The 16,893-nt window shown below is 38.8% G+C and overlaps 1 protein-coding gene across 2 annotated transcripts in view; it reads left to right on the plus strand.

The window, feature by feature from the left end:
- Positions 1 to 8,873: 8,873 nt before the first annotated feature.
- The window catches only part of RPF2 (ribosome production factor 2 homolog), a 32,556-nt gene continuing 24,536 nt past the window's right edge, over positions 8,874 to 16,893 (plus strand). Inside the window, exons 1-5 of one of the 2 annotated variants that reach the window (XM_070496290.1) lie at positions 8,958 to 9,002; positions 10,044 to 10,226; positions 11,013 to 11,145; positions 13,409 to 13,446; positions 15,986 to 16,025. In XM_070496290.1, the coding sequence (XP_070352391.1) occupies positions 11,089 to 11,145; positions 13,409 to 13,446; positions 15,986 to 16,025 (135 nt within the window). In that variant the 5' untranslated portion in view covers positions 8,958 to 9,002; positions 10,044 to 10,226; positions 11,013 to 11,088. Of the gene's footprint in view, positions 9,003 to 10,043; positions 10,227 to 11,012; positions 11,146 to 13,408; positions 13,447 to 15,985; positions 16,026 to 16,893 lie in introns of both variants that reach the window. The other variant, XM_014866190.3, reaches the window with a different exon arrangement.

Genomic DNA, 16,893 nt, shown 5'->3' on the forward strand with positions numbered 1-16,893 from the left:
CTGCAGAGAGTCTCCCTGGAGTCTTCAGCAGAATACCAATCAAGTGTGTCAGAAGACCCCTGGAGGCAGGGAAAAGCGCCGTCTGAACAGTCCCCGGAGCTTTTAACAGTTCCCAGCCAGAGTATAAAATCTCCTAATTCGTGGGGCATGGATAGAGTGCTTAGAAGGGTCCTGTCTCAGTACTGGAGCAAAATTAGCCTAAATAGGGCTCTCGCCCCACCTAAGAAAGCTTAAAAACAAGACCTGAGAGGATCAAACTGTTAGCTGCATCCCAGAATGACACTCAAGAATATTTTTAATGAATCCATCACCCAGCAAGGTAAAATTGACAATGTCTGGCATTCAATAAAATATTACCAGAGACTTCTGGTTTCTGGTCTGGCATGTAAGAAGCTGGAAGTCATCACTCTATCCTAACAAATAAAAAGGTAAACTGAAAAGCAACTCTCCTAAGACCCATCAGAGAAGTGAGGTCCCAGGGCAAACCACAGGGACAAGAATTGGAGAAAGTGAATACAGACAATCACAACTTACCAGAGCAGAAACCCACAAGCACAAACCTGCAAGAACCAGTGCTGAGATAGGAAAACCTGAACTGTGATTGATGGATTGCTAGAGGCTCAGTGTGGACAACCGAGAATTTAAAACCCCATGGGGTCTGGGTCATTGGGGGCCTCCACACTTTCTTGAATTTTGCCTCCAAGAGGTAGACCAGGTTGTCACAGTGAATATTGGAGAAAAATTCCTTTGTGCTTCTAGCATGGGGAGGGACAAAGGAACCATTTTCAAATATGCCAGAGCATGTTCTTAACAATGTCTGCCTTTAGGAGAAAGTATTTAATCAGAGCCAGCTGACCCTGGGGAGGGGAAATACCCAACTCCATCCCATTCTAGCCATCCTGTTCCATTAAAGAGAAGGGAGAAAATACTGAGAAGCACATGTGAAGTCCACAGTCCAGAGGATCAAGTCCACTGAGAGACCGAGTCCTCCCCATAGGTCTGGAGAACACTCCCCTGTCCCACACCTCACCACCACGTTACTAGAGGCCTGTTTACGGTAGTTCCTTTTACCCAGTACATCATGTCCAGCTATCAAAACAATTACAACACATACTAAAAGGTAGAAAGCACAGTTTGAAGAGACAGAGCAAGCATCAGAACCAGACTCAGATATGGCAGGGATATTGGAATATCAGACTGGGAATTTAAAACTATGATTAAGATGCTAAGGGCTCTACTGGACAAAGTGCATAGCGTGCAAGAGCAGATGGGCAATGTAAGCAGAGATTCTAAAAAGAACCAAAAGGAAATGCTGGAGATCAAAAACACTGTAACAGAAATTAATAATGCCTTTGATAGGCTTATTAGTTTACTGGACACAGCTGAGGAAAGAATCTGTGAAACTGAGGATGTCTCAATAGAAACCAACAAAACTGAAAAGCAAAGAGAAAAAAGACTGAAGAAAAAAAAGAACAGAATATCAAGAATGTGGCACAGCTACAAAAGATGTGACAGACGTGTATGGGAATTCCAGAAGAAAAGACAAGAGTAGAAGACATAATTGAAACAATAATGACTGAGAACTTCCCCCAAATTAATGTCAGATAACAAACCACAGATCCAGGAAGCTGAGGGAACACAAGAGGATAAATGCCAAAAACCCTACACCTAGGCAAATCTTTTTTCTTCTGCTAAGGAAGATTTGCCCTGAGCTAACGTCAGTGCCAGTCTTCCTCTATTTTGTATGTGGGTCACCGCCATGGCGTGGCTGCTGCCAAGTGGTATAGGTCCACTCCTGGGAACTGAACCCAGGCCACTGAAGTGGAGTGCACCAAATTTAACGACTTGGCTGTGGGGCCAGCCCCTAGGCATATCATTTTTAAACTACAGGAAATCAAAGATAAAGTAAAAATATTGAAAGAATATAGAGGGGGGAAAAAAACCTTACCTATAGAGGAGCAAAAATAGGAATTATATCTGACTTCTCATCAGTAATCATGCAGGCAAGAAGAGAGTTGAAATGAAATAAAGCGTTGAGAAAAATAAATCACCCTAGAATTCTGTACTCTGCAAAATTATCCTTTAAAAGTGAAAGAGAAATACATTTTCAGACAAACAAAAATTGAGGGAATTTGTTGCCAGTAGATCTGTCTTACGAGAAATATTAAAAGAAGTTCTTAGAAGGAAAGTGATATGAGTCAGAAACTCAGATCTACATAAAGAAGGAAGAGCATCAGAGAATAAGTGAAGGTAAAATAAAAATTTTTATTTTTCTTATTAATTGATCTAGCAGACAATAATTTGTTCAAATAAATAGCAACAATATATGTGGATTGTTATAGAATAAATGTCTGTGTCTCCCCCAAATTAATATATTGAAATCCTAACCTGCAGTGTGATGGTATTAGAAGGTGGGGCCTTTGGGAGGTGATTAGGTCGTGAGGGTGGAGCCCTTATGAATGGGATTACTGCTCTTATAAAGGAGACCCCATAGAGCTCCCTTGACCCTTGTTCCTTGTGAGGACACAGCAAAAACATGGCTATCTGTGAACCCAGAAGTGGGCCCTCACCAGGCACCAAATCTTCTGGTCCCTTGATTTTAAACTTCCCAGGTTCTAGAACTGTGAGAAATACATTTCTGTTATTTACAAGCCACCCAGTCAATGGACTAAGACATGTATGCTTATGTACAAGTGAAATGACTGACAGTAATGATACATGGGACAGGAAAGATGAATTAGGATTATTTTGTTATTATAAGGTACTTCAACACCCCATGAAGTGGTATGTTGTTATTTGAAAGTAGACTTGGGGGGCCAGCCCTGCAGCCTAGTAGTTAAGTTTGGCATGCTCCACTTTGGTGGCCTGGGTTCAGTTCCTGGGTGTGGACCTACACCATTTGTTGGCAGCCATGCTGTGGTGGTGACCCACATACAACATAGAGGAAGTTTGGCACAGATGTTGGCTCAGGGTGAATCTTCCTCAGCAAAAAAAGAAAGAAAGGAAGAAAGGAAGGAAGGAAGGGACGGAGGGACGGAGGAAGGAAGGAAAGAAAGACCATTTTTAAAAAAAGAAAAAGTAGACTTGGATTAGTTGTAAATGTATATTGCAAACTCTAGGGCAACCACTAAAAAATGTTAAAAAAAGAAGTATAACCAAATATGCTAGGAAAGGAGTGGAAATGGAATCATATAAAATGTTCAATTAAAACCACAAAAGGCAGAAAAAGAATGGAAGACAAAACTATGAATGAAGAACAAGGGCAACAAATAGAAAACAATAATATATATGGTAGATATTAATCCAACTATATCAAAAATCACTTTGAATGTCAATGGTCTAAATGTACCAATCAAAACACAGAGATTGTCAGAGTGGATGAAGAAACAAGACTGAACTCCATGTTGTTTACAAGAAACCTGTTTTATGTATAAAGACACATATAGATTAAAACTGAATGGAGAAAGATATACATGCTAACACTAATCAAAAGAAAGTAGGAGTAGGGGCCAGCCGGGTGGCATAGTGGTTAAGTTCGCATGCTCTGCTTCAGCAGCCTGTGGTTTGCAGGTTCAGATCTCAGGCACAGACCTACACACTGCTCATCAATCTACGCTGTGGCGGCATCCCACATACCACAACTAGAAGGACCCATGACTAAAAATACACAACTATGTACCGGGGGTCTTTGGGAGAAAAAGGAAAATAAAGTATTTAAAAAAAAAGTTTAAAAAAACAAAGAAATGGACAGATCCTGCAGGCAAAAAATCAATAAGGACATAGTCGATCAATAACACCATCAGTCAACTGGATATAATGGAAATCTGTAGATTGCTTTATACAAGAAGAGCAGCATTTACCTTCTTTTTAAGCTCACATGGAACACTCACCAATGCGGACCATAATTGGGGCCATAGAACACACCTTAACAAATGTAAAAGGATATAAATCATATAATGTCTGCTCTCAGGCCACAACAGAATTAAACTAGAAATCAATAACAGAAAGAGAGCTAGAAAATTCCAAAATACTCAGAGATTAAACAACACACTTCTAAATAACATGAGTCAAAGAAGAAATCTCAAGAGAAATATAAAAATATTTTGAACTAAATTAAAATGAAAACACAACTTATCAAAGTTTATGGGATGCAGAGAAAGCAGTTCTTTTTTTTTAATTTTTTTTTTTTTTTGAGGAAGATTAGCCCTGAGCTAACATCTGCTGTCAATATTCCTCTTTTTGCTGAGGAAGAATGGCCCAGAGCTAACATCCGTGCCCATCTTCCTCTATATGTGGGACACCTACCACAGCATGGCTTGCCAAGTGGTGCCATGTCTGCACCTGGGATCCAAACCGGTGAACCCTGGGCCACTGAAGCAGAACATGCGCACTTAACTGCTGTGCCACCAGGCTGGCCCCAAGAGAAAGCAGTTCTTATAGGGAAATTTATAACACTAAATGCATATATTTGAAAAGAAGAAAGATCTAAAATCAACCATCCAAGCTTCCACATTAAGAAGCCAGAAAAAGAAGAGCTAATTAAATCCAAAGTAAGCAGAAGAAAGAAATAATAAAAATTAGAGCAGAAAGGAGTGAAATTGAAAACAGGAAATAGAGAAAATCAACAAAACCAAAAGTTGGTTCTTTGAAAAGATAATAAAATCAATAAACCTCAAGCCAGACTAAATAAAAAGAGAGGACACAGATTTCTAATATCAGAAATGAAAGAGAGGACATCATTACAGACCCCATGGGCATTAAAAGGATAATCAAGGAATACTATGAACAACTCTGTCTACAAATTTGATGACCTAGATGAAATGGACTGATTCATTGAAAGATACAATCTGCCAAAGCTCACAAAAGAAGAAATAGACAATCTGAATCGGCTTATACCAATTAAAGAAATTGAAGCAATAAATTATAAGCACCAGACCTAGATGGGTTCACTGGTGAATTCTACCAAACATTTAGAGAAGAAATTATAAGAATTCTCTACAATCTCTTTCAGAAGATAGAAGCAGAGGGAATACTTCTTAACTCGTTCTAGGAAACTAGCACTATGTTAATACCAAAAACACATAAAGACATTACAAGAAAAGAAAACTATAGACCAACATCTCTCATTAACATACATGCAAAAATCCTCATCAAAATATTAGCAAATTGAATCCAACAATGTATAAAAAGAATTATACACTGTGACCACGTGGAATTTAGCCCAAGTATGCAACGCTAGTTCAACATTCGAAAATTTATTAATGTAATTCATCACATCAATAGGCTGAAGAAGAAAAATCACATGATCATATCAATAGAAGTAGGAAAAGCATTTGACAAAAATCCAACACCTATTCCTGGTAAAAAACTCTTTGCAACCTAGAATAGAGGGGAACTTCCTGATCTTGATAAAGACTATCTACAAAAAAAACCTACCACTAACATTATACTTTTATTTTTTTAAGATTTTATTTTCCCTTTTCTCCCAAAGTCCCCAGGTACATAGTTTTATATTTCTAGTTGTGGGTTCTTCTAGTTGTGGCATGTGGGATGCTGCCTCAGCATGGCTTGATGAGTGGTGCCATGTCCGTGCCAAGGATTTGAACCTGTGAAACCCTGGGCCGCCGAAGCAGAGCATGCGAACTTAACCACTCAGCCATGGGGCTGGCCCCCTAGTAACATCATACTTAATGATTAGAAACTTGAAACTTTCCCACTAAGATCAAGAACAAGGCAAGGATATCCTCTCTCACCACTGCTTTTCAACATTGTACTGGAAGTCCTACCTAATGCAATAAGACAAGAAAAGGAAATAAAAAGTATACAGATTGGGAAGGAAGAAATAAAACTGTCTTTGTTCTCAGATGACATGATTGTCTACATAGAAAATTTGAAAGCATTGACAAAAAAACTCCTAGAACTAAAAGTGATTATAGCAGAGATGCAGGATACAAAGTTAGTACACAAAAGTCAATTGCCTTCCTGTATATCAGCAATGAACAAACGGAATTTGAAATTTAAAACACAATACCATTTACATTAGCATCCCAAAATGAAATACTTAGGTGTAAATGTAACAAAAAATGTATAAGATCTATATGAGAAAAACTACAAATCTCTGATGAAATAAATAAAAGAAGAACTAACTAAATGGAGAGATAATTCATATGGATAGGAAGGCTCAATATTGTGCAGATGACAGTTCTTCCCACCTTCCCAACACTGATCTATAGATTCAATGCAATCTCAATCAAAATCCCAGCAAGTTATTTTGTAGACATTGACAAACTGATTCTAAAGTTCATATGGAGAGGCAAAAGACCGACAATAGCCAACACAATATTGAAGAAAAAGTAAGGAGACTGACACTGTCTAAGTTCAACACTTACTATAAAACTACAGTAATAGAGACAGTATGGAGTTGGCAGAAGAATAGACAAATAGGTCAATGGAACAGAATAGAGAGCCCAGAAATAGACCTATATAAATATAGTCAATTGATCTTAGACTAAGGAGCAAAGGCAACACAATGAAGCAAATATAGTCTTTTCAATAAATGGTGCTGGGACAAGTGGATATCCATATGCAAAATATTGAAGTTGGACTCCTATCTCACATTATACACAAAAACTAATTCAAAATGGACCAAAGGCCTAAATATAAAAGCTAAAATTATAACTCTTTGAAGAAAATAATAGGTGTAAATCTTTATCATCTTGGGTTAGGGAATGGCCTCTAAGATATGACACCAAAAGTACAAGCAACAACAACAACAAAATGGATAAATTGGACTTCATCAAAATTGCAAACTCTTTTTGCTTCAAAGGACACTATCAGAAAGTGAAAAGACACCTGCCCAATGGGAGAAAATATTTGCAAATTATAGTTCGGATAAGAGATTTGTATCTAGAATATATAAGGAACTATTACAACCCAACAATTAAATGAGAACAGAATTTAAAAAGGGGCAAAAGAGGGACCAGCCTGGTGGCGTAGTGATTGGGTTCACATGTTCCACTTCAGTGGCCCAGGGTTCACTGGTTGGGATCCCAGATGCGGACCTGCACACTGCTCATCAAGCCATGCTGTGGTGGCAACCACATAGAAGAACTAGAAGGACCTAGAACTAGGACATACAACTACGTAGTGGGGCTTTGGGGAGAAAAAAGAAATGGGGAAAAGATTTGCATAGACATTTTCCCAAAGGAGGTATACAAATAGCCATCAGCCTGTGAAAAACTGCTCCACATCAGGGAAATGTAAATGAAAATGTAAATGAAGCTACAATGAGATACCACTTCACACCTGCTGGGATGGCTTAATTAAAAAAAAGATGAATAAGAGCAAATTTTGGTGAAGATGGGAGAAATTGGGAACCTGTGGTTTGTAGACTAATGCTCCCCCTAAAAGATGTCCATGGCCTAAACTCAGGAATCTGTGAATGAATTACCTTACGTGGCCAAAGTGAATTTGCTGTTTGATTAAGTTAAGGATCTTGAGGTGGGGTGATTATCATGGATTATCCAGGTGGGCCTCATGTAACCACAAAGGTCTAATAAGAGCAAGTCAGCATTGTCACAGTCAGAGAAAAAGATGTGACAGTGGAAACAGGTTCAACTAATGCCCTTTGAAGATGGAGAAATACCAAGAAATGCAGACAGCATCTAGAAGTTGGAAAAGGCAAAGAAACAGATTCTCCCCTGGAGGAACGAAGCCCTACTGACATCTTAATTTTTGACCTGTAAAACCAATTCCAGACTTATGACTTCCAGAACTGTAACATAATAAATTTGTGTTATTTTAAGCCAGTAAATTTGTGGTAATTTCTTACAGCAGCAATAGAAAAACCAATACCAAGCACTCTTATATTGCTAATGGAAATGCAAAATGCTGCAGGTGACAAATAGTTTGGCAGTTCCTCAAAATGTTAAACATAGAGTTACCATATGATCCAAAAATTCTACTCCTAGAGAATTGAAAAGTCTGCACAAAAACTTCTACATATTCAAAGCAGCATAATTCATAATAGTCAAAAAGTGGAAACAATCCAAATATCCATCAATTTTTGAATGGATAAATAGGGTATATCCATAGAATGGAATATTATCCAGCCCTCAAAAAAGAAATGAAGTACTAATACATACTACAACATGAACCTTAAACACGAACACGTGTACACCTAGCAAGTCAAAGAAGCCAGACAAGGAAGGCCACATATCGTATGAATCCATTTATATATGTTCATAATAGGCAAATCCATGGATACAGATTGGTGGTTGCCAGGGGTTGGCAGGAGGGGAAAATAGGGAGTGACTGCTACTGGGTTGGGAGGGGGCTGTTTCCTTTTGGAGTGATGAAAATACTCTGGAATTAGATAGTAGTGATGACTGCACATCTTGTGAATATACTAAAGACCACTGAACTGTTCACTTTATAGAGGTAAAATTTTATGGTATGTGAAGTATATGGCAAATAAGAAATTGGGAAAAAAGTCACGGTCAGCAGCGCTTTTCTGCACACCTTTTACATGCCAGGCACTGTGGTAGGTTATAAACTTTGCCTCACCGATCTCACAGTTCAGTCAATAGTGCACATTTCACACGGATATTTTCAGTGACTACTTGAGTACCCATCGTGCTATCAACCTTTCTAGCATCCCGGGAGACTCCCAGAAGAATAATACCTGGTCCCTGAAAACCAGACTCCGGGTACACACACAGGTGTGTAAGTCAAGCTGCTAGAGGTGAAGTTACCCAGAGCGTTACCTGCGGGTAAAGACCCAAAGCAAAAACGCGTAACCAAGGAAACCAGGCGCGACTCCACCCAAAATGGCCGCTCACGCCTCGCAGTGCCCGCGGCGCAGCGGCCCCAGGAAGTGGCGTCACGTGCAGCTTCCGGTTCCGCCTGTTCCGGGGCACGGGCCTATCTCGCGTCCCCGCGCGGTGCACGTGTGTTCCTCCGGCTCGGCTTGCGGTAGCGATGGACGCCTTGGATCGAGTTGTGTAAGTTGGCTGGCTGGCGGCCCCGGGGAAGGCTGGGGAGAGGGGCTCCTGTGGCGGGAAGGCGTGGTGCAGCCCCTGCCGCCCGCTCCTCCTGGCTGCCGCTCCTTCCTCGCAACCTCTGCCGGTTGGGCCCTGTCGACCCACTAGCCTGCGTCTCCCTCGGTTCGTGCCGCCTGCCGGGAGACGGAGAGCGGGCAGGCCCGGGGTGGGGGCCGCGGGGTGGAGGTGCCGCGTTTTTCCTGGCGGGTTAGAAGCGTCCTGATTACTGAAGCAGTGTGAGCGAGGTGGCGGAGTGAGGCTTACGAGCACAGGCCTCGGAGTCTGACGGACCTAGGTGACAGTCCGGGCGGTCCACTTAGAGCTTTGTGACTTGGGGCTATTTCATCTCCATAAGTCTCAGTTTACTCTGTAAAATAGTGTTCCTAGTAGCCGTACTTCGTAGAACTGTGAGGATCGTTTTCGAGAATGTATGTAAAAGCCTTTGCCACAGCACGTAGAAATGCTCATTTGCTTTTTTTCCTCTCAACCTTGTCCACGTCTCCGAGTTATCCTGGAGCGATGGCTGTTTTCAATTCGTTCCATAAATATTTTTGATCTCCTAAATATTATTGCAGTTATTTGCTGTGGTTTTCGTGCGATTTACCTGGGTTAACATGCGATCAAGAAGAGCAAATTCTTTTAGTCATTAATGCCTAGATTTTTGCACACTTGCTGTCTATTTCTCTAGATGTGAGGACGGCAAATATCCGTAAGACTGGTTTATGGTCTAATTGGGGCACAAACAGCTAGTAAAACATAGAAGGTGTTACATTTGTTGCTGGTTAGCGAGAAGTAACAAACCACATGGAATATAGAGCACATATCACTTAGTTGCCGTATAGACCCTAAAGACCTCTTGATTCCATTTAATAAATAATGTGTCTTTACCAACCAGTAAGGGATTAGAAGCTTTATATGTGCTTGACATTTTATCTGGAGAGGAATTTTTTAAGTATGCACGGTAAACTAAAGTGTATGTATATTCTGTTTTTCTTCTCGAAGAGTCCATAGGACTGGAAGAAGTAGGGAAGGTCATAGTTATTTAAAAGAAGAATTCTTTCAGTAGATGGCAGAGGACTGTTGGAAAAGCGACATAATCACTGTAGAGGAAGTAGAAGTGAAGCCCTTTCTGAGGAGAAACATATAAAAAACATTCTACTCCTGCTGTCACATCATCAAATCAGAGTAATGTATTTGTTTTCATATTGTGCAGGATGACTGGTCTAGATGAGTTTTTAGTCTAGCTCATTTTGAAGATTTGCCTCCTTACAAGTTATGTGACCCTGGGCAAATGACTTCTCTGGCCTCAGAGAAGTGTAAAGTGAACGTGATTGCGCCTGTCACATAGGGTCTTGGTGAGGATTAAGGCTTAATAGAGTGACTCTATAAAAGTGTCAGTCATTTTATCCTCCTTTTTTTGGAGTCGTATTTGACTTCTCAGCAGTGATGTTGTAGTGGGACAGTGTATACTTCCTGGCAGGCATTATGGTCTTAAAGCTGGAGGAAAGATAAGCAAGAATTTGCCTCCCTATGCTTAGTAACTGCCCCCGAGTTCATGAGCTGTCGGTGTGCAATTCTGTGTGTTAGGATACAGCGTACAGTTTGATTGCTTTAAGATTAAAGAAAAAATAATGGAGTAAAAACAGCAAGAGTATTCAAGTCTTTTTTTTTTAACTAAAAAAAAGATTTAGGAAAAAGCAGTAATGAAAGAGTGCTTGGAATATGAAAATGAAAGTGTTATTGAAAAACCAAAAGCTAATAAAATTAATGTTTAATTTAACAGTAATAACTGAATGTCCTTTACTAATTATCTCCTTAAAAAGTGAGATTTTGTTTAATGGTGGAATCCTAACTGTTGAATGTTATGTAATGCCTCTGTTGATTTTTAAGATTTTGCACATTAGTCAAGTCATGGTTTTGTAATAGGAGGAAAATGTTTTAAGTTGTTATGAATTGTTATTTTCTGAACAGAAAGCCCAAAACGAAAAGGGCCAAGAGATTCCTTGAGAAGAGAGAACCGAAACTCAGTGAAAATATTAAAAATGCCATGCTGATTAAAGGGGGCAATGCAAATTTAACAGTGACACAAGTGCTTAGAGATGTGGTACGTATATATACTTATTTTTAAAATAGTATTGAAATCATTTTAGGAAATTTTCTGCATGCTAGTGTGGGCTGCTGGAGAAATGCATAGGTGAGTTTGCCTTGCCTTAAGAACTGCTAGCCTTAGAGAAAAGCTGAAGTCGGAGGTTGTTTGCCCTGCCAAGGCACTGACTATTGTTTTCCTTAAAGCAACTAGTTCCTTTAGAAAATTTTAACTGGTTTCAATTACTAGAATTTGGTTTACTCACCTTTAAGGCATCGATCTAATTTGTGAAGTGAAATAACTGCATGTTACTGTATATATTTATTCCCTCACCAACACCACTTAGCTGTGCTAGGTGCTGGGCATTAACAGATACGGCAGCTTCTCCCTTCGGCGAGCTTAATGAGGGAGATAGACAAGTAAAAAATTTATAGCCCTGTGAAGTAAGTGCTGTGCTGGAAGCATGTACAGAGTGGGATGGGAGGCAGAGTTAGAGTCCCATAGGGATACCCGCACACAGGATGGGCTTCCCAGAGGTGATGCTTAAGCTTCATTTTGTAGGAGGAGTTGGAGCAAGAAAGGAGGGAGGAAAAGGAAGAAAGGGGCTTCCAAGGATGAGGGAAAAAGCTCGTGCAAAAGGGAGTGTCGGGGAGCATGATGCGTTTGGGGAACTGCAAATAATTGGGCATGGCTGAAGGAGGGTGGGCTAGATGAAGCTAGAAGAACAGGCAGGGATCAGATAGTAACGTGGAGCTTGGACTCTATTCTGAAAGCTCTAAGGAACCGTTGAAAGATTTGAAGTGAGAGGTATGATCATTCCATTTAATTGGCTTGACTAGAGAGGATGGAGAGCAAATGTAGGAAACTAATTAAGCCATTGCTGTCAGCCAGGTACAGAGCAGCTGGAGTCTGGCAGCAGTGAACATGAGAGATGACCAGGGAGAATAGATGTTGAGGGTAGAAGAGTTTGTGCAGGAATAAGAAGTGTGACTTACCAGGTTTCTGTCTTGGATGCCCATGAGCAATAATGCCAATTAAGGGAAAATATCCGGTGAAGCAGGTTTGGAGGGAAAAGTGACATGTTCAGTTTAGGATGCGTAATTTAGGTGATGAAGATAAAAGCTCTGTTTTTTTTTTCCTTCCTCCGTAGCCTGGTGTGTAGCCCAGTGTCTGGCACATAGTAGGTGCTCAGTAAATGTTTGATCAGTGACCGAAAGGCATAGTCTGTGGGGTTATCTAGTAGATAGTTGAATATTTAGGTCTCCAGTATAGCAGATAAATTCGTTGAGTGAAATGAACTAAGTAATTGAGTAGATTTTTAAATTTGACTAAACTCCCTATGCTTGTTAAATACGATGGTCAGTTCAGATATCTGAATGTCTAAATTGGCTCATCCTTTTTTAATATATTTGTCTGAATGTCATTGTATTGATGGGATACGGCCCCTGTCTTCTAAGAGCAGTACAGTATTACAGGTTATTACAGTAAGTAACGCTCATATTGATGACTCTGAGTTGTCAACAAAGGTGGTAATTCATTACACTGAGGCAGGGAAACGTTTGGTCAAGAATCATCAAAAGTTTTAGGACTTAAGATAGATTTTCCCTGTGAATTTCCCTTGTTCACCAGCTCTGATAGTTGATGACTGATCATTTCACCCTATTTTTTGTTGTTTCCCTCACTTTCCCCTTTCTCTAATGCGAGATAATGCCTTAGATCTTTGTTATTTCCTATGGTAGAGCATGGGACCATATGGGTAATAAGTGATTATTAGTGGATGGGTGGAAGGTAGTAGGTAAAAAATGAAAGAAGGCTTGAATCACAGGAATTTTTTTGAAGGGCTTTGTCTCTGGCTAGTATTCTGATTGTCATCATTGTGACTGTTTCTCAGTTCTTTTATCTCCAGACAATGAGTTTTCGATTCTCTCAGCCTTTCCTAACAGGATTTATCTTTTGTGTTTTCTTCTGCTCTTCTTTCTACTCTCAAATTGTTTGCCTGGAAAGAAGGGAATAGGTAGAGTTTAAAGAAATGAAGGGAATCTTTTAAGTTGGATGGACTGTTGAAAGGACATAGAAACCTTTAAGTAAGAAAATCTAGTCTAGGTTAGAGTATCAGGCATGTGTTGCAAGTTGTAAGTGATCAAAAGGGAGCCAAGCAGAAGACATCAGAATAGGATTCAGGGACCAGGGTAGTCTTGTATAGTGACTATTATAATGCTTTATTTTGTCTCTGCGTTTTAGAATATGTTTTTTTTTGAAATCTGTAAATTATGTTTTACAGTATGCACTGAAAAAACCGTATGGCGTTCTGTATAAAAAGTAAGTCATGATTTCTTTTACTTGAAATTGTATTGTTCCATTATAAAAGTAGCAACCAACCACTTTATGGAAGATTTAGAAAAGATTTTTTTTAAAAAAACACTGCAGTTCCTTATATACTTTTTTTTTTTTTTAAAGATTGGCACCTGAGCTAATGTCTGTTGCCAATCTTTTTTTCCCCTTCTCCGCAAAGCCTCCCCAGTAGATAGTTGTAGGTCCTTCTGGTTGTGCTCTGTGGGACGCCTCCTCAGCATGGCTTGATGAGTGGTGCCATGTCCATGCCCAAGATCCAAAGCGGCAAAACCCTGGGCCGCCAAAGGGGATTGCGCAAACTTAACCACTCGGCCACAGGGCCGGCCCCCCTTACGTACATTTTTAACTTATTTCTTTCCAGTCTATTTTTTCATTTGTGTCGAATATTCTTACATAGTTGTAATCATATATATTATTTTGAAATAATTGATAGACTTAGAGAAAATTTGCAAAAACTGTAGAGTTCCCATATACCCTTCACCTAACTTCTCCTAATGTTACATCTTGCATAGCCATGTTACAGTTATCAAAAGTAGAAATTAACACTGGTACAATAATGTTAACTAAATTACAGGCTTGGGTTTTGGTTTGTACCAGTTTTTCACTAATATCATCCTTTTCTTCCAGTATCCCACAAGTTTAATGAGTCTTTACCTACTTTTGGTTTATTTTTTTAAATTAAAATCATATTTTGTTTAACTTAAATTTTTCATTTGTTCCCAATAGGTCATATTAGCTTATTTGTGAATTGCTGTTACCTGTTAATCATAAATCCTGCAATAATTTTTCCTGATTTGTTTCCCTTATAATTTTTTTTTTAAAGCTTTTTAGTAAGGAAGATTGACCCTGAGTGAACATCTGTTGCCAATCTCCCTCCTTTTTCTTTTTTCCTCCCCAAAGCCCCAGTGCATAGTTATATATCCTTGCTGTAAGTCATTCTAGTTCTTCTGTGCAGGATGCTGCCACAGCATGGCTTGATGAGCAGTCTGTACGCCCACACCCAGGATCTGAACTGGCGAAACCCAGGCCACTGAGCCAGAGTGGGTGAACCTAACCACTCAGTCACAGGGCTGGCCCCTAATCATTTTTTTTTAAATACTTTCTTTTTACTGATTATAAAAGTAATACATGTTTATCTTAGATAATTGAGATAATGCTTAAAGGAGTAAATAACCACTCATAGATAAGCACTGTGTAATTTTAACATTTTCTCCCAATTTTTTTTTTTTTTGCGGAAGATTAGCCCTGAGCTAATGTCTGTTGCCAATCCTCCTCTTTTTGCTGAGGAAGACTGGCCCTGAGCTAACATCCATGCCCATCTTCCTCTACTTTTTATACGTGGGACGCCTACCACAGCACGGCTTGCCAAGTGGTACCATGTCTGCACCTGGGATCCGAACCGGCCAACCCCAGGCCACCAAAGTGGAACGTGCGCACTTAACTGCTGCACCACTGGACCAGCCTCCTGTTTTATTCTTTTAGACAAAATTGAGATCATATTGTATATGATTTTCTTTCTCTTTAAATTCTTAAAAATGATGAATTATATACTTTATTTACCTGATTGAAAATCAGAAATTATACAGTGAAAATGTAAACACACATTCTTGCCAGAATAACCACCACCATTATTTTCTTGTATATATTACAGAATTTCTTTATGCACATTTAAGCAAATAAAAATATATATTCTTATTTCTTTCCCTTTTGCATGAAAGGTAGCGTGTTCTCCATTTCTCTGCCCACTGCTTCTCCGTCTCCACTACTGTCGTTCCTGGTGCAATCCATCATTTTCTTCTTTCTCTTCTGGATTTCTGCAACAACTCCTTACTGACTCCTTTCACTCTTGCTGCACCGCATTCCATTCCATTCCGATCATATCACTCTTCTGCCTAAACCCTCCAGTGCTTATTCTTCTAATATCTACATTCCTTACCTTGACCAGCGAGGCCCAGCATAGTCTGGGCTGTCTATACTTATTTGATCCGTACCCCACCATTATGCCTTTGTTCACTAAGCTCCAGTGACACCTGCCTTCTTTCTGTTTCTTGAATAGTCTAAGCTTGTTCTGTCTCAGAATCGTTGCGTTTTCTATTCTCTCTTCCTAGAATACTCTTAACCTCAAAACTTTTCCGTGGCTAACTCCTCATTAATCAAGTCTCAGCTCAAATAGTCATTTTCCACTCTTCACACTAACAAAATGCCCTCTTTTACTTTTCTCACAGGTTATTTTTGAATTTGTTTATTTTTCCACTAGAATGTAAGCTCCATGAAAGCATGGATCTTGTTTGACATGGTATGATAGTGTCGCTAGCTCCTAGAACAGTGCCCAGCACATAATAGGCACTAAATAAATATTTGAACTGAGGATATCCTTCCAGGTTCTTTTTTTGATCATCTGAATATAAAATTTACCTGATATGTTACTTAATTATTATGGATGAATTACTAAGATTATTAAAGTTAGGATTAAAATTAGAGTCACCTTTTTTTTAAATTTTCTTAGGAAAAATATTACAAGACCATTTGAGGATCAGACGTCATTGGTAAGTACAAGGATTTTTCTGATTTAAGAGAGCATATAAATGATTATTCAGGCTAATTTATGCAGTACTCCTAATTTATGATTTTTTTGAATCATAAATTTTTATGAATACATAAATTTGATGTAAAATGTAGGGGAAATAAGGCTTTTATACTTTCAAAAATAGGAATATAGATGTTACATTTCTCTGTGATTAGTATGTATATTCACTGCTTGCAAGTACTATATTGGTAGAATTTTTAAAAATTGAATTACATTTTAAGTGCATAATTAATAGATTATTAAAAAGGAAGCTTGTTATGAATCTATTTTATAAAGGAAGTTTAATTTTAAAAATTTGAGTTTTCTTTCTTCCAATGAAGGCTAGTAAGTGAAATCAGAAGATAAAAGGCGATACGTAGTCAATGGTGAATGATGAATGGACTTTGAGTATGTGGTGGTATTGGTTTCTTTCTAAAGAAAATCTTAAGGGAATAAGTGGTTTAAACTATTTAAATTGACTTAAAAAAATCAGAATGTGATTGTGTTCTCTTGACAGGAACACATTACGTGTTTTTTTTTTTTTAGTGAATTTAAAGAAGAACTTTCTGAACAGAATCTCAATAATTAATTAGAAGACTAAAATTGAACATATTATCCTAATGTGGCATCTAACTGCAATGAAAATTATATTAAGATATATTGCCAAAAATATTGGTAAAATAGATATTCAGTTTTTTACAAAATTTTTCATTGCAATCTTGAGTTTTTCAGTCATTTGTTGAAGAGATCACAAAAATAAAAATACAGGGCTTACCCCAGAATTCTAGCTCTTCCATCCACCACTTACTGAGGACTTGTTTTGTTTTGTGGCGCTGTGATGTTAAATG

This window comes from Equus asinus, chromosome 24, assembly GCF_041296235.1.
Source record: "Equus asinus isolate D_3611 breed Donkey chromosome 24, EquAss-T2T_v2, whole genome shotgun sequence".
NCBI classification, from domain to species: Eukaryota; Metazoa; Chordata; class Mammalia; order Perissodactyla; family Equidae; genus Equus; species Equus asinus.